At 33.2% G+C, this 16,541-nt stretch overlaps 4 protein-coding genes across 9 annotated transcripts; 2 read left to right on the top strand and 2 right to left on the bottom strand.

Moving 5' to 3' along the window:
* Nucleotides 1-235: 235 nt before the first annotated feature.
* On the top strand, nucleotides 236-4,289 carry LOC105146771 (Minichromosome maintenance 5). Its single transcript, XM_011057264.2, has 8 exons — nucleotides 236-442; nucleotides 518-773; nucleotides 1,747-1,919; nucleotides 1,992-2,329; nucleotides 2,413-2,759; nucleotides 2,876-3,309; nucleotides 3,412-3,683; nucleotides 3,786-4,289. Exons 1-8 carry the CDS (start codon nucleotides 288-290, stop codon nucleotides 4,013-4,015), a joined length of 2,205 nt encoding a protein of 734 aa, XP_011055566.1. The 5' UTR covers nucleotides 236-287; the 3' UTR covers nucleotides 4,016-4,289.
* On the bottom strand, nucleotides 1,925-6,141 carry LOC105146772 (aldo-keto reductase family 1 member A1). Of its 3 annotated transcripts, none has more exons than XM_087403364.1 (9): nucleotides 5,647-6,141; nucleotides 5,324-5,488; nucleotides 5,001-5,204; nucleotides 4,810-4,926; nucleotides 4,320-4,714; nucleotides 3,952-4,189; nucleotides 3,802-3,878; nucleotides 3,528-3,688; nucleotides 1,925-2,757 (listed from the first exon to the last, which is right to left on the bottom strand). In XM_087403364.1, the coding sequence occupies exons 1-6, from the start codon at nucleotides 5,707-5,709 to the stop codon at nucleotides 4,144-4,146; spliced, it is 990 nt and encodes a 329-aa protein (XP_087259490.1). In that variant the 5' UTR covers nucleotides 5,710-6,141; the 3' UTR covers nucleotides 1,925-2,757; nucleotides 3,528-3,688; nucleotides 3,802-3,878; nucleotides 3,952-4,143. The 3 variants fall into 3 exon arrangements, with proteins under 3 accessions (XP_087259490.1, XP_087259491.1, XP_011055568.1); XM_087403365.1 differs by having other exon boundaries at nucleotides 1,925-2,736; XM_011057266.2 differs by lacking the exon at nucleotides 1,925-2,757 and having other exon boundaries at nucleotides 3,134-3,688.
* Nucleotides 6,142-6,890: 749 nt separating this feature from the next.
* Gcn2 (eukaryotic translation initiation factor 2 alpha kinase Gcn2) lies at nucleotides 6,891-14,303 on the bottom strand. Of its 3 annotated transcripts, none has more exons than XM_011057268.2 (13): nucleotides 13,581-14,303; nucleotides 13,329-13,495; nucleotides 12,992-13,253; nucleotides 12,357-12,908; nucleotides 11,883-12,257; nucleotides 10,961-11,500; nucleotides 10,670-10,824; nucleotides 9,982-10,424; nucleotides 9,510-9,786; nucleotides 8,908-9,424; nucleotides 8,351-8,833; nucleotides 7,368-8,263; nucleotides 6,891-7,254 (listed from the first exon to the last, which is right to left on the bottom strand). In XM_011057268.2, the coding sequence occupies exons 2-13, from the start codon at nucleotides 13,397-13,399 to the stop codon at nucleotides 7,128-7,130; spliced, it is 4,698 nt and encodes a 1,565-aa protein (XP_011055570.1). In that variant the 5' UTR covers nucleotides 13,400-13,495; nucleotides 13,581-14,303; the 3' UTR covers nucleotides 6,891-7,127. The 3 variants fall into 3 exon arrangements, with proteins under 3 accessions (XP_011055570.1, XP_011055569.1, XP_011055571.1); XM_011057267.2 differs by having other exon boundaries at nucleotides 13,597-14,303; XM_011057269.2 differs by lacking the exons at nucleotides 13,329-13,495; nucleotides 13,581-14,303 and having other exon boundaries at nucleotides 12,357-12,678; nucleotides 12,750-12,908; nucleotides 12,992-13,129.
* A 289-nt stretch (nucleotides 14,304-14,592) lies between these two features.
* On the top strand, nucleotides 14,593-16,068 carry LOC105146774 (Uncharacterized protein KIAA1143-like protein). 2 transcript variants are annotated; one of them, XM_087403369.1, is made up of 4 exons: nucleotides 14,593-14,733; nucleotides 14,802-15,059; nucleotides 15,483-15,615; nucleotides 15,753-16,068. In XM_087403369.1, the coding sequence occupies exons 2-4, from the start codon at nucleotides 14,949-14,951 to the stop codon at nucleotides 15,926-15,928; spliced, it is 420 nt and encodes a 139-aa protein (XP_087259495.1). In that variant the 5' UTR covers nucleotides 14,593-14,733; nucleotides 14,802-14,948; the 3' UTR covers nucleotides 15,929-16,068. The 2 variants fall into 2 exon arrangements, with proteins under 2 accessions (XP_087259495.1, XP_011055573.1); XM_011057271.2 differs by having other exon boundaries at nucleotides 14,685-15,059.
* The last annotated feature ends 473 nt before the right edge of the window (nucleotides 16,069-16,541 follow it).

Here is a 16,541-nt window from a genome sequence, read left to right as displayed (position 1 = left end):
GACAACCAATCCTCTGCCTGTCTTATGAAGGGTGTGTTCTCATTTATTGATTTCCAGTACAGTATCCAAAATGATCATATTCATGAAACGCTGCCTTAAAGTCATCTATATATCGGCTTTAAAAACACCTTGAAAGTTTCCCGCCGAAACTGACTATTTCAGCGGCGTGATATGGCGTGACATTCTTGTTGATTTTTTTTCGTTCGCTTGTATTAGGCCTCTTTAAATAAGTATTTTGAATAAGTGGCTGGTACTGGTATTGCTGGTAAATAAGTAGTTCATGCGAAATGGAAGGCTTCGACGATCCAGGAGTATTCTTTTCTGACAATTTCGCAGTGGAGAATGAAGTTCACGAGAACCGTGTGAATCTTCAACACTCGAAAAAGAAATTTAAAGAGTTCATCCGACAGTTTCACGAGGGTAACTTCAACTACAAATATCGGTAACGAAAAAAGATTAGATATTCTCTTCACCTGCAGTTCCATATGACGTTTCAGTACTGTTTAATTTTCTTTAGAGACACCTTAAAGCGCAATTACAATCTCCGTCAATACTGGATGGAGATCAATCTCGAGGATTTAGCAGCTTTCGACGAGTCCCTCGCAGAGAAGATCCAAAAGCTTCCAACAGAGTACTTATCCGTTTTAGAAGAAGCTGCGAAGGATGTTGCTGACGAGCTAACGGCACCTCGACCTGAAGGCGAGGAAAAGATGGAAGACATTCAGGTCTTGTTATGTTCGGATGCTCATCCGAGCTCCTTGAGGGGAATGAAGGTAGGGAGGGATATCAATTCTCATGATGTATAGAAATAATAAAATTCAACTTGCATAAAGTTTTACTGTCATCAATTTATAGGTCGACAGATAAATTTATAAAGAAATTTTGGATTCTTAGAATAAATACAGTATTTCATGATAAAACTGACAGAATGTATTCTAGAGTTCATTCTAAGCAAAATAATTTGCATACACTGTAAGTACTTGACTTAATTATCAAGGTGTAAAGAGCTTAAGTTATCAATAATGTAAATTTATTAATTGACCAACGTAGTATCTTTCAACTTCTTTGTGTAGAGTTTGAAATCTTGTGTCTGGAGACACAGTAATGCTAAGACAAGTATATGTCACAGTCAAAGTGTAAATATATACACTTATTAGTCAATGACTATATTTTCATATAGGAATAGATTACAGTAATATATATATATACAGTAATATATATATTATTACAGTAATATATATATATATTTACTGAGTTAACACCTTGAGTGTGACATAATATTGACAATAAATTCAGCATTTAACAGAATAATTGAGATCATAAATTAAGTACAAACAACATTTGCATTGAAATTAATCAAATTAATTAGCAATAATTTAATAAAAAAAATACAACATCATGTTTGTAAGCAAAAATGATAGATATTTTGAATAATTAATTTAATTAGAAACCAGTTATTTCATTCTTGAATAAACTATGTGGTATTTAGCTAATAGACAAGAGAAAAAACAAAAGTAGAACAATCCAACTTAAAAGAATAATAGTCATAAAAATTATAAATGTTTATATTTTTGTCTGTTACAATATAAAATAGTCTATCTTGATAATTGATATAAATTAACTTATAGTGTATATGAACATTTTTTCTTAGAACGAACTCAATAATACATTCTTGTAATTGGTTTTCTTGCGAAACATCCTGTATAATTCAAAACTGATTTTAATGTAACTGCTTCACTGTTGCAGCCAGATATTGTTTCAAAGCTCGTAAAAATTCCTGGTATAATCGTTTCTGCATCTGGCATTAGATCAAAGGCGACAAAGATAGCGATACAGTGCCGTTCTTGCAAGGTCACTCAAGTCAATATTCCTATCAAGCCCGGTTTAGAAGGATATACGCTACCCAGAAAATGCTCCACGTGAGTCTCTTTTCGAGAGTACTTTATTACTCGCTTTACAATATATTACACAATATTTTCATCTGTTATTAGGGAACAAGCCGGTGTAGGACCAAAGTGTCCCCTGGATCCTTTCTTTATAATGCCGGATAAGTGCCATTGCGTAGATTTTCAAGTGTTAAAGCTTCAGGAGTTGCCGGATCATATACCGCAGGGTGAAATGCCCAGGCATTTGCAGTTATATTGCGATCGATATTTATGCGACAGAGTTGTACCTGGTAATAGAGTTCTGATTCTGGGAATATATTCCATTAAGAAAGTATCTAAGACGGGTGGCAAAGGTACAGGCAAGGAAAAGACATTAGTAGGCGTTCGAGCTCCATATATTCGCGTTCTTGGTATCTCTGTAGATGGAGAAAATACCAACATAGGTACTGGCATAATAATAATACAAAAATAAAAAATATCAGTTAGTGATTTGCATTAATTTCTTTTTTCTGTATTTTCTATGCAGGAACTCAACCGCCCGTTACGTCTGAAGAGGAAGATCTTTTTACCCGTTTAGCAGCAGATCCTAATTTATATGAGAGAATCGCAAAGAGTATAGCTCCTAGTATTTTTGGTGCAATAGATATCAAAAAAGCTATCGCGTGTTTATTGTTTGGCGGTTCGAGAAAATTAATGCCAGATGGCTTGTGTAGGAGAGGCGATATTAATATTTTAATGCTGGGTGATCCGGGTACCGCTAAGTCGCAGTTATTGAAATTTGTAGAAAGAGTTGCTCCTATAGCTGTTTATACATCAGGAAAAGGTAGCTCTGCAGCTGGTTTGACAGCGTCTGTATCAAGAGATCCAGTAACTGTAAGTTACATTCTTGTTAAATATTTTTTTACATTTGTAATTAATTTAACTACATAAATTTATTTTAATGTAAATATTTTTCATGTATATATGACAGTAACTATTGCTACTTTCAGAGAAATTTCGTCATGGAAGGTGGTGCGATGGTTCTCGCGGATGGTGGAGTTGTTTGCATAGATGAGTTCGACAAAATGAAAGAGGATGATAGAGTGGCGATACACGAAGCTATGGAACAACAAACGATCTCTATAGCGAAAGCAGGAATAACGACAACTCTGAATACACGATGTTCTGTGTTAGCAGCAGCGAATTCAGTCTTCGGTCGCTGGGATGATATAAAAGGAGAAGAGAATATAGATTTTATGCCGACAATATTGTCACGTTTCGATATGATATTTATTGTTAAAGATGAGCATGAACACAACAGGGATATAACATTAGCTAAACACGTTATGAACATTCACTGTAATGCTGGCCAGATCACAGAACAATCGGTAGAGGGAGAAATTCCTGTACACATTCTCAAAAAGTATATAAACTATTGCAGAACGTAAGTTTGCTGTATCTTATCACATATAATGTGTAACATTTTGTAAAGTACAATATGTTTCCCTCTAATTTTTTTTTTTTTTTTTTTTTTTTTTTTAAATAGACGTTGTGGCCCAAGACTCAGTTCAGAGGCAGGGGACAAATTAAAAAATCGTTACGTTATGATGCGAGCTGGTACAAGAGAACATGAGAAAGATGCTGAAAAAAGATTATCGATACCTATAACAGTCCGGCAGCTTGAAGCTATTATACGAATTTCCGAGGCCTTGGCCAAAATGCAGTTACAACCCTTTGCTACTGAACTCCATATTAACGAAGCTTTAAGGCTTTTCCATGTATCTACATTGGAAGCTGCAATGTCTGGTTCATTAGCAGGTAAGCTACAAATTGATAAATATAAAATATATTTGGTATGCCCAAAAAAAATATTTTACAAGTACAAAGTTTTATAACGTGTATATTGCGATCTGTCATCAGGAGCAGAAGGATTTACCTCGGAAGAAGATCATGAAATATTGACCCGTATTGAAAAACAATTGAAGAGTAGATTTCCTATTGGACATCAAGTATCTGAACAAAATATTGTGAAAGATTTTCTTAAGCAGTCATTTCCAGAACGCGCTATTTACAAAGTTATACATACGATGATACGCCGCGGTGAACTTCAGCATCGTTTACAACGTAAAATGTTGTACAGACTGCATTGAAAAATAACAGAAACTTCTGCGATGTATAATTACATAATACATTTAATGTATCATGCTCGTTTGGTATGTTATGTATTTCTTTTTCAACTATTTTTATACAAACTAATGACTTGCATGTTAAATTATGATTAAGGAAGTTCATTTTTAAACGGATAGTGTGGATGATGTTCAATTCTGAAACAGACAATAATGTAAGTAAATTTTATATGAATTTTACAATTTTTATAAATTATAAAATATAGTCTAAATACATTTTTGTGACGAAATATAATAACCAAGATGAAAGATATTTTTTAACACTTACCCTTTGAAAAATAAGAAATTAAAAATTCGCCCATTAGTACCTTTATCTAAAGTACTCAAGACTTCCATGTTTTCTTCTGTTAAGGAAAAATCGAATAAATCGATATTCGACTTGATTCTTTCTGGGGATGAACTCTTAGGGATAATTACAACATCTAGTTGTAGTAAATGACGTAATAAAACTTGTGCTGTCGTTTTTTTATGCTCTGCAGCAATTTTTTTAACAATCGGGTGATTTAGCAAGTCAGAAAATGCATTTAAAGTGTAGTTATATTTTGCTTGAAAGTGCATCTTTGCAGCTGGAGAGCCTAATGGACTGTAACCTGTTACAACGATATTATACTTCTTGCATAATTCTCGAATTGACGTCTGCTGCATATATGCATGTAATTCTACCTAAAAATGTTAAATGTCATTATCTCGATAATGTCTTATCGATGAGGATTAAACTGCACTCAACAAATAAATTTATATATCGCTCAACGATTTACCTGTAAATTACTTGGCTTAATTTGTGCATTTTTCCAAATTTTCGAAATCTGCTCTTCATTAAAGTTGCTTAAACCTATAGATCTAGTGCGTCCTGATTCAACTTGCTTCTCCATCTCCTGCAAGATAATTTTGGTCTTTCAAAAATTTCTTTTATATCATGACAATACGTTATACAAAATTGATTTCATACTTTCCACACTGAGATAGGATCTGTATCAAAATCGAGTATGTAACTTCCATCCTCGTTCGTTGCTGCAGTGCATGTATTTTCATTGCATTTAAATGCGAAAGGCATATGAATAAGATACATGTCTAAGTAATCCAATCCAAGTTTTTTTAATGACAATTTAATGAACTTTTCTACATCGGATGGTCGATTACCAAAATTAGGTAACTAAAATAAAATTTATAAGATTCTTTAAATACAGTTATGTTTTTTTGAAAACCATATAATTATTAAATAATAAATTGCAACAGCAATTATCTCTACTGAACTCAAATACAATACATTACCTTTGTCGTGATAAAAAGTTCTTCTCTAGTACCACCTTTATCAAACCATTTTTTCAAAGCTCTACCAATTGCATCCTCATTATTATAATTTGCTGCTGTATCAATATGTCTGTAACCACATTCTAAGGCAGTGCTCACAACAGTTTCAATCTCTTCTGGTTTAGCCTAGAGAAAACAATTATTTTACTCTTCTCACCAGATCACTTTATATAAACATTTTATTATAAAATTGATGAAAAAAAGTGATGAAAAAAAAAACGTGATTAATAAGATACATTACTATCAATTATCATTATTACAACATTCTAATATCATTTTGTCACCTGCCACGTTCCCAGTCCTACTATAGGCATATCATATCCTGACAGCAACTGTATAGAATGCATACTAGATTCTTATTGATGTTCTATTATAACAGATGTAGCACAATTGTCAAATTAAAAATGTATTAAAGCAGCATTGCCATTTAGAAGTAGTTCCACATTCAAGTTCGTTACATAGCATTAATTTTAGATCAAGTTTCGAGAATAATGTAGTGGTGATACACTTGAACAGGCCGTTTCTAAAGTTAGAATAGCTATACACTAGTGAACACGCGAGTCTCTGAGGTCCCCGCACATAGCAATCGTAGTCATATATATCGTTTCAAAGTCGTATTGATTCGAGGAGGGTTGCGCCGCAGATAATTGATTTCAACAAGAACGTGTGCTATTTTGGGAAGAAACAAAATTACAACAGACCATCATGGATAATATTTGAAATTTATATTAAAAAATGTTATCGAATTTTATATCATTATAAATTATATAACCACATGTAATTTTTTCGTTAGAGCGGAAATGTGAAAATTTTTATGATGTATGTTCGTACATATACACACATGCATACAAAAAATTTTCACTTTTCACGTTTCCGCCCTAAAAAAAAATTTATATGATACGCTACCCTTAACTTCTTATTCAGACTACCAGTTTCCGTCTCCTATTTTTCACGTATTGCACGTCGTCAATATCATTCAACTTTCAAGATTTATCTCTTCGTGATTGACATTCGACATTATATGAAACAATAAACTAAAACAAATGATACCATGAAATTGAATATTGGCGGTGTTCCAATGTTCAATTTCTCATGATGGTGTTCCAAAATTTACTAAGAATCTATAATGCGCGCAAGTGCACGTGACGTAAACTATTTTTAGTACTGGCTGGAACTTCAGTAAATTTTGGAACACAGCCAATGATAAAATAAAAGATATATACCTAAATACGTTGATAAAATATAACACGGCTGCGATATAATTGTATACAATTATATTCATATAAATCAAGCGGGTAAAATTTAGAAAGGATTATCTTCTTCTGCCATGAGTTTATAATCTTATTATTTATTTTTATATACATAAAAATAGATTTTTAAATTTTCGAAAAATAATTCATGTTGTGTATGAAATACGTGTGCGCGCGTGCACGCAAGCACAAATATTTTGAAATCTTGCAGTAAGGATTGAAACAATTGAAGAAAATATACCAAAAATATTTAATGTTGTAATAATAAACACGCTTAATTTGGTTTTATATCGAATCCAGAAATCTATTTTGGAGCGTCATGTCATATATACAGTCTCATTTTTTTATTAAATGTGATGTTTAAAAATATATATAATGTAGTACAAAAAATGCTTAAGTGTCTAATACTTATTTTGTATGTTTGATCTATCAATATACATTCTAATTACTCATCATTATTAATTTCACATAATTATTATAAAAATATATTTTTCGATAATATCTTCGATAATATCTTATACTAAAGTCATATGTTTACTGTCTATCAAACTGTAAAGTATCTCTACAGGCTTGGACTTTTCATTCCTTAATTTCCTCATACCCTCGCAGATTTCTTTTATATATTTCTTATGCCGTGGATGTCTATAAAAATAATATAATCAATATTATCGACACTACAGTAAAGATTGTTCATTATTTTATATAACATAACATAATATAATATATTAAATATATGTAGTTTATGTAATACTCACTTGTCTATTACAATTTGAATACTTTTTTGGAAAGCTTGTTCTTCCTCGTCGATCTCCAGAAAACTGATCAACGTTCTTATAACAGATATTTCCAAAAAGACTGCAAAAATTTCTACAGGAACTTTATGTGATATTCTTTGCAAATAAGATGACATTTGTGCTAATATGGTATTTTTGAAACTTCTTTTGCCACTTCCGGACAGTTTATCTCGCTCAGAGAGAATGAAACCTACGGTAACATTAATCGGATTGCTAGGCACTACCGATATATCATTCGTGCTCATTTTACTTTCGGACCTATTCAAGATTGGCAACGCGTTTTCGGATTGTCGTTGTAAATATTCAACAATATCCTGTATAGTGTTCCACTTCTTCTCTTGAAATCGGTCCCTTTCCCATGTTAACACTCTTAAAGTACTATTTCTTAATAATACTATATGACTTATAGAATTTTCTTGGCAGTATTCTAGTATTTCCTCCATAGTGCATAAATCTAATGTTGTAACCTTCAATCCTAATGACCAGATTTCCCGTAATATATTAATCATGTCCTTTTCTCCTCTTCCTTCGTTTTCTGAATTTCCTTCACAGCATATAGCCACGTCAATACCGTATTTACTTTCACTACCTTCACACTCCTCGACACCAGCGGACACTAATTTATCTAACGATATACTAATACCAGCACCGTATTGTTTTATTTCCTTACTGGCCATTCCGGTGCGCTCTAAAACTTTTCTAAATGATACCAGCATTTTATCATATCGACCGCCCGCAGCTATGATGTCTTGACCACATCGTCTCCGTCTATGCTTCAGTTCGCAAGTTATTTGATATATCACACCACTATATTGTTGTACATTGTATGTTAATAAAGGTACGACAGTAATAGGCCACTGAAACATAATAAAAAAATAAAAATAAAAAGAATGCTTATGTAAACGATTTACACAAATTATATAAAGACATTATCATAATATTACCTTAACACCCAAACTTTCTACATTAGATGTTACAGTCTCTATATCACTCATGCCTTCTTTGGCTAAACGAGCAGCTTCTCCTTTTCTTTTCGTTAATGTCCTTAAGACACTATTGATTTTTGTAACGGAACTTTCCGTTTCAAGCAAATTAAAAAGCGTTTCCATAGCTTGATCGGTTAAGCATAAACTTATCAAGTGTGTTTGGACCTGAAATTTAGTTAACTTTCCGTCGCGGGCATCCTGCAATATGGAATATATGTCCTGATACTTGTCTTTCTCTACGCCACAATACATTAACACAGCTTTCAATAGCGATGTATGATTCAGGCGCACTATGAAATTATGTTCTCGGATCTGTGGTAACTCATTAAAGATCTCCCATATAATGAAGATCAATTCAGCCTCTGGCATTAAATTATTATTTACAGGACTAATGATATCAAAAGCACATTCGTATAATTCCCTTGGATGAAATCCTCGTGCCTACAATAATTCGATATTAACAGATATTAATTTGCAATCATACATGCAAGATATTATTTACAGATATTACATACCTTTTTATCTCTAAAAACACGTTCGATAGCGTATCTTCGAATATGCGAAATATTATTCCATACAACGTATCTAGCAAAAGGAGTACGAAGATCATGAGGTATAGAGACTATACTGCCAGTACGGGTCATCAATTTGACGCTAGACTCAGTAAAGTTAGAATGCTGAATGGATTTAGGCATTAACAACGGGGTCGCGAGGTATATTCCGCCATGTTTTTGAAATATCTCAATGATTTTTTGTTTCACGCTTTCCTGCAGAAACTGCCTTTTTGAGGAAAGAACACTTGGTGTTCCCCTAGCAGGCAAATTCATATCATAAGTAATATCTTCTGCCGGCGTAACGTCTTGCGTGAAACACGATGTCACTAAATATTTATATGCTTTACTTTGACTATTAGATAATGTGTGGCGCATTACTTCTTGCAATTCCGTATCTTCTAACGGCGGCGGCAAGAATGCGGAAGAAAGTAATTCCTGAGCGGTAGGACGTTGACTTGGATCGTGATTCAACAGCCAACTAATATGAATAAAGTTTAATCATTATTTCATATTTCATATATCTTAGAATGATATAACATGCATTGTCAAATCAATTTTTTTACCGTATGATATGAATTTGAGGCGATACATCTGTTTCTGGTATATCCGGGGGAAAGATAATTTCTTTCGAACGTAAATTCAACAGGATCTTGACACGCTCCATTCCGGTAGTTAATGGTTTGAATGTCATTTCGAAGAAAATAATTCCCAAGCTGTAGATATCTACTTTTTGATTGTAAATTGCTTTGGCAGTTTTTGCGGAGAGTTCAGGAGCTACATATAAAGCTGTCCCAACTTGACCAGTAAGAGATCCTAATTCTTCTACATCATAACTTCCACCTTGAAAAGACAAGACCGATAATATAATTTGTCATCAATATATCGCATGTAACTATATAAGGCGCATGTAACCATATAATTTATTGATTGATCAATCGTATTATGCATAAATGCATCTTTTTCAGAACAAAATTGCATTTGCGCATAATGCAATTGATCAATCGATCGAATTCAAAATATCGTCAATACTTGTACCTTTTTCAAATTGTGATTCTTTATCAGCATCAATGGTCTGAACTAACGACGACAGTATATTAGTCGTGGCCAATCCGAAATCTCCTATCTTGACGTGATCGTTACTATCGAGGAAAATGTTCACAGGTTTCAAATCTCTATGTATCATACCCTGCTGGTGAATATGCGCCAGACCTTCTATAATTTCTCGAAAGAGCCTCCAAAAACGTTCTTCATCTTCATATAAACCATTATCTATGGCAGTTCTTAATGTGCTTTTCTCACAGAATTCCATTTGTATGTACATAAATTGTATTTCTTTTACCGTTACATCTTCGTTAGAAGTTTCAGTATCTTTAACATCATTATTGGAAACATCCAGCGTTACTGCGCATTTTTGTGATATATCATCCCTTTCGAATTCAATACTATCGGAAGACTCAATATGTAATAAAGTTCGCATTCTGTAAGAGACGAAATTCAAATCAACTTTTCTAATAATAAGTAGTTTTTCTTTATGCATCACACACACGCACGCACACACACACACACACACTCACACACACACACACACACACACACATGCGCGCGCACATCTTAAATATAAAGTTGCATATACGTTAGAATAATATACATTAAATGAAATAAGTGAATAAAAATATTAAATATTATAGAGGATATAATTTCAGAAAAAGAAAAATAATCTTACAGAAATGCGCAATGTTCTTCGCTATCGGAATCAGTCGACGCATCGCTATTCTCATCGTCACTATCAGCCACATTCGCCCGAGATTCGTACGATATATTCCATTCAACATCGCGTAACGGTGGAGCAAATTTTTCTATCTCATCACTTTCCAGATGCTAAAATTCACGTCATGTTTTTATACAGCGCAAAAGTCTGATTACAATTATATATAATTCAACATTATAAAGTAGAATGTTGTTACGGCTCTTCTTGTTACGAGCGACGTAATCGTTATCGTTATAATATAATTACATTAACTATATCTGCTTTATCCTGCGTGGTGGTTGTTCTATCTGAAGACGTGGTGATCGGCGTAAAATGACTATGTCTGACTGAATCATCCAAAGTAGCACTTTCAATCCACGAATTGTAATAACGTACTACATTTTCATGATTCATTCTAGAGAGCAATTTAACTTCGCGCGTAATGTTCCTATTTAGCTGTTTTTTCTTTGGATTTAATTCTATGCGTTTGATAGCGTAGACACCGCCGTCTAATTTATTTCTCACTTTCAAAACGTCGCCAAAAGCTCCCTTTCCCAGCCATTTTAGCACTTCAAATTCATTTTGTATTCGCGATTGCCTACCCATCGATGGCAAATGTAACTGAATATCGATATCCGGTTCTTCTGGCTCTAAATTTTTCTCTTTCTCATCATGATCCGGTACTGAAGGTGATAAACCTCGTGCTAATGGTATTTTTATAAAACCATGTTGTTGCAATTGCTCTGCAGACCAACGCATTCTTTCGTCGTCGATGAGACATTTTGAAATAAAGTCCCTCAAGTGAAGCTAAAAGAAATTATTTAACTTAGGATACGCGCGTCCATTGTTGGCACTTTATGAAAAAAACGTATATGCTACATAAATAGCAAATTTGGTCATTTACACTACATTAGTGCATATTGAAAGAATACATGAAATCAGCCAAGTTAAATATAAAAGTATAACATTTTAAATGATTAAATATCCAATAATGTGTGACATTGTCACATTGTTTAATAGAATATACATGTATTATTTTATTGTCAAAGTCTATATTACATATTATTTTTCCTCATTTTAAAGAATACATTATACTACTGCATTGAGCATTCAGATAAAACAGTCTTTGATATATACTAATCAGTGTAATACTAATGACAGATTTTCTTTCTAAAAAAAAAAAATTTACTTGTGGGATTACTGTCAGATCAATTTCTTCCCCGGATATGATGGTTCCTTTTAATAACGAAAGCAATAATATTCCATATCTGTATATGTCTGCCTTTTTACCACCTCGGCCTTGAATCGTTGGAAAATCATGTTCAGTCTTTGCTAAGGAATTCGAATGATGCATGTCTGACAATCTCTTATCTAAAGAATAATCGGACAATCTTACAACACCTATATGGTCTATATAAATGCTGGTATCTCGTAAATCTTTATGCACTACATTATTCTCGTGGAGGTATTGCAATGCGTCGAGGACACCCGTAGCCAAATGCCTCAACATGTCGATGTCGACTGGAATGTTTTCCATCAGATAGAACGAGCATGTGGTACCAACCTACTTTTACATACAATCAATATCATAAACGTGAAAACTATTCTTAATCTTATCAAATATTGCTGCTCCAAAGCAATATATATGCACATATTTACATACCACGAACTCTTGAAGCACGTAAATCACCACGTTATTGTTATTTTGCAAATATTTCATATTTAAATAATGTACAAGATTTGGATGATGTAGTTTGTACAAGTGATTCAGCTCTTGTTCTAAACTGGCAATCTGTTTCATGGCATGATGTATATCGATGGCTACTTCTTGAGTAGAGCAACCATTTGCCATCGCACATTTCAACGTCCATTCCGTGATAGCTAATAATTCTCCAGTAGTCTCATCTACACCGGCGTATACTATGGAACCCTTCGTACTGTGCCCCAAGCATTTGCCTCGGTGCACTTGTCTCTCGCCTTTATTACTGTCGAAATGGATGAGTTTAGTACCTCTATGCTCGCACAATGATCCTTCAGAGCTTTCCGACGTGCTTACACATCGACGTCTGAAACGGCTTGTCCCTCGTTCATGCGGAGATGATGGTATGGATCGAAAGATAATATCAGAATCTGTGGTCAATCGAACTGTTTCCTTTCGATTACGCATCTCAGCTTTCAGGGCTTCTTGACGTTTTTGTATGGCATCTTGCAGAACCTGCGGAAATATCCATGATAATAGAAATCAAACATCATAATATGCAACTGAAAAAATATATAAATCAACATATTAAATCAAACCTGTCTCTCTTTATCTTCTTTCATTTGCTTCTCTTGCATCTCATATTGTATTCTTTCTTGATTTCTTGATACCATCTCCTCATAAAAACTACTGTAACTCGGTTTGTTATGTTCGTGCAGATATTTCTGAATATGCTGACTGAATTCAAAAATCATAACTTCACCTTTTAACTTTTGTGCTAAATTTTCGAGCTCAGATGACAAAACTGCAACCTGTTGATGAGACAAGCCTCTGCTGTCTTGCAGTTGAATGGTTGGTACTCTAAAATATGACAAATAAATCATGTAGATATTATGAAATAAATAAACGATACATATTGAAAGATATAAAACTTACTCATGAGGATATTTATCACAGCACGTAATATGCAAATCTATCTGCGCATAGACTTCCACTGGTCCGGACATACCTTTCTGTGGTGTCAAGGTAACAACAATATCTAGAGGTTGCCATTTCTTTTTATTCTTCTTCCTCAAGTCACGTAATTCATCACCAAAAATGGACTATTATAAATGACAAAATAGAATTATTAAGAGAGATATTAACATCGCATGGCTTAGAAAATGTTACTTTTTGCCACGTGCTTACTTAGCGCGTCATATACCTTCAAGACTTCCAATTCATTTTGCTGTCGAACTTTACATGATTCAACGTGAGACATTTTGCCACGTCGCTATTTGCCCATATCGTACGTAGATTAGCAAGTTTTAAACTAAACAGAATAATATGAAAAAGAGAAAATTCCGTAATCAATTCTGGCACGTACGTAATTTTAACGTCGTGTCTCGAGGATAAATTCAATGAAATACAAGAAAAATGGACCACAGTATCGGAAGCTGTCGAGAGTTCGAGACTTTGTACACATGTTATGTGTACACACAATTTACATGCGTATTCCGACAAACGCGTGAATGACACACGTGCAGAAAAATGCCGCGATCGATCGGAATTGATAACCTCCGCTCACTGAATTCATTATACGAAACTACATCGTGATCGAGGATTCACGGTACTCCTGGGTACTCAATAATTGTATCAAGCTTATGTGCCGGTCTCACCGACTCCGATTAATTTCAATCGGTCGATTAAGGGCCAGTTTCACCAACGCCAGTTACTTTATCCGCCGATTAACTTTGAGTATTGCCAACTGCTAAACTGAAAATTCATCATCTCTAATCTAATTTCGAAAGTATGTATTTGTAAAAAATAGACAAATATATTTACATTTCAATGTTTTATTTATTATCTCCACACAATACTTTTTCTTTACTATTATTAACAAGAATAAGAGAAAGATAGATTTTTAAGTCTTGTTGGCTATTCTAGTGATGAAGTTAATCGACAGAAAGCTTAACTGACGTTGGTCAAACTGGCACTAAATATTGCCAACTGCAAGACTTGAAAACCTCCTTTTCTGGTGGAGTACTCGATTTGTATAACTTTCTTGCGATTGAGAAATAGATAGATGAAGACTAATCGACTATAATCGAATATGATAGGCTTTCTACAATACTATTTCTTAAGTTTTAAATCGTAAGACATTAATCAATCAAGTCGATTGTGAGAGGAATAATCGACTGTGATTGGTCAATTTCTTACACTTAAAACTTAAATTTTACGCTTTAAATTCCATTGTAGACGCCGCTTTAAGGACCGCTTGGAACTAAAGCCTGTTTTACAACAGGGTTGCAAATCGTAAGCGTGAACGATGAATCAAATAAATCCTCTGCTCCCTGAAAAGGTTATCGTTGAAGTTGAATTCTTATTCTTTTGATCCTTCTTTGTTTCATGATATTGTGATCTTTGTAGTGGGTCGAAAAATCCAAATAAAAGTTTTAAGAAGAAGAAGAAGAAGTAAACTGACGGAGAGCTCTGTTTACAGTTATCATTGTAGTGTAACAGGTTATCGTTTTCCAAACAATCTTTTGTAGAAGACGTTTAAGGAATTAACAAATTATGTCACGAAAAAAACACAATGTATCGTATATCAAACCGAACGAACCAAAATTTCTACGAGAGCTGAAGGAACAAATCGGATATAAAGAAGGTCCTACTGTTGATACGAAAGTATGATTTTCTACAAAGGATATGGCACACAAAAAATTTAAATAATAAGTAAATTAAGATTTTGGATTTGCTACACTTTGCATTATTGTCTTATGGTTTCTATTTGGCCAATTCGCTTACTGTTTATGTATTATTGCTTAAGTTTTTTATGTGTCATAATTATAAATTGTTGTGTCTGGACATTAATGTTTAATACTCATGTTTACTTTTTTTGTAAAATTAAGATTGTATCCACTAATGTAGATTAACTTTAATCACGCTTCAACTTTTTTTCGATTCTATTCTTTATTTTCTTCTGGTTCTTAACACTAAACAAAAATGAATGATAAGTTGAACTGAGATTAAAGTTAATCTACACAGATAGAAACAAACATAAAAATATAGCAAGCATAGAATTAACAATATATTCACTTGTTAAATTAGAGAGAAGTTTTACCAAAAGTATCCGATGATGAAAGGGAAGAGTTGGCTGATGAGCAACCTGTTGTTGTTGTATTAAATTCTGGTGATTTGACAGCGGAAGAAGCAGATGCTTTTAATAAACAGAAAGAAAAAGGTATTTAGTAGATTTAATACAGAGACTACTCTAAATGTAATATTGAATATGACATTATACAGCAAAACATGTAATTAAATATCTTATGAATTGCATTTAATTTTTTATGATTGATCTATCAAAGTAATCAATTGTAGAAGAAAATAATGCCCCAGCTGATTTATCTAAGAAGATCATATTTCGCAAGACTAAAGCAGCAGAAACAGATTCTGATACAATTGCCACAAATAAACCTGTAAAAAAGAAAGCGAAAAGAGAAAAGCAAAAAATTGTTCTGTCCTTTGACAATGATGACAATGATGAAGAACGATGATGGATGGCGTTGAATGTGAATTTTTAATATTTGATGAATGTACATATTACGTCTTACAATATGTATAAATAATATTTTTTGTAAATACTTTGTGGTGTATATTGTAATTGAAATTATATTTACATGAATTATTACTATTATTTTATCGATTTAAGAATTATTGCTAATATTCCTAGAAAAACCCTTGTGAAAAAGACTGAGTTATAAAATATTTCATAAGAAATTTTCGTTTTTTTCGTCGTCCGAGATAAAAGTTGTCATATTTCAGAAGAGACAAGAAATACGATTATAAACGGTTGAAAAGAAGAAAAGTCATAAGGCATAAAACAAGAAACAGGAAGAAAAGAAATAATCTATAGCATCTATAGATTAGGTTAAAACGTATTTGATGATGTAATTAAGGTTAAGAAATATTAAAATAAAAATTACGCATATAGAACGCTGATAGAATCTTCGCGATACGTGCTGCAAACGAAAAATTCTATTACATGTATAATTACTTCTATTAAAAATTTCTTTTCAAATTCTCTCATACTGATACAACGAATCGTCGTATCAATTCCACATCATTGAAAAAGGATGGACGTGGTGATGATCGTGTTCACCCCGTTTA

The sequence above is a fragment of the Acromyrmex echinatior genome, chromosome 2, assembly GCF_024713525.1.
Source record: "Acromyrmex echinatior isolate Ae372 chromosome 2, ASM2471352v2, whole genome shotgun sequence".
Classification (NCBI taxonomy): domain Eukaryota; kingdom Metazoa; phylum Arthropoda; class Insecta; order Hymenoptera; family Formicidae; genus Acromyrmex; species Acromyrmex echinatior.
The sequence above is the reverse complement of the archived record's forward strand: the minus strand, read 5'-3'. Positions and strand labels throughout refer to the sequence as shown.

Excerpts from the sequence above, each read along its gene's own strand:
- LOC105146774 (XM_087403369.1), top strand. The coding sequence starts at position 14,949 with ATGTCACGAAAAAAACACAATGTATCGTATATCAAACCGAACGAACCA. Across the intron at positions 15,060-15,482 it reads GTCCTACTGTTGATACGAAA|AGAGAAGTTTTACCAAAAGT; the intron begins GTATGATTTTCT and ends TTGTTAAATTAG. Across the intron at positions 15,616-15,752 it reads TAATAAACAGAAAGAAAAAG|AAGAAAATAATGCCCCAGCT; the intron begins GTATTTAGTAGA and ends AATCAATTGTAG.
- LOC105146772 (XM_087403364.1), bottom strand. The coding sequence starts at position 5,709 with ATGCATTCTATACAGTTGCTGTCAGGATATGATATGCCTATAGTAGGA. Across the intron at positions 5,205-5,323 it reads AACTTTTTATCACGACAAAG|TTACCTAATTTTGGTAATCG; the intron begins GTAATGTATTGT and ends ATTTTATTTTAG. Across the intron at positions 4,927-5,000 it reads ATCCTATCTCAGTGTGGAAA|GAGATGGAGAAGCAAGTTGA; the intron begins GTATGAAATCAA and ends ATTATCTTGCAG.
- Gcn2 (XM_011057267.2), bottom strand. The coding sequence starts at position 13,653 with ATGTCTCACGTTGAATCATGTAAAGTTCGACAGCAAAATGAATTGGAA. Across the intron at positions 13,254-13,328 it reads TGTGATAAATATCCTCATGA|AGTACCAACCATTCAACTGC; the intron begins GTAAGTTTTATA and ends GTCATATTTTAG. Across the intron at positions 10,425-10,669 it reads GAAGAACATTGCGCATTTCT|AATGCGAACTTTATTACATA; the intron begins GTAAGATTATTT and ends CGTCTCTTACAG.
- LOC105146771 (XM_011057264.2), top strand. The coding sequence starts at position 288 with ATGGAAGGCTTCGACGATCCAGGAGTATTCTTTTCTGACAATTTCGCA. Across the intron at positions 774-1,746 it reads GCTCCTTGAGGGGAATGAAG|CCAGATATTGTTTCAAAGCT; the intron begins GTAGGGAGGGAT and ends TCACTGTTGCAG. Across the intron at positions 3,310-3,411 it reads TATATAAACTATTGCAGAAC|ACGTTGTGGCCCAAGACTCA; the intron begins GTAAGTTTGCTG and ends TTTTTTAAATAG.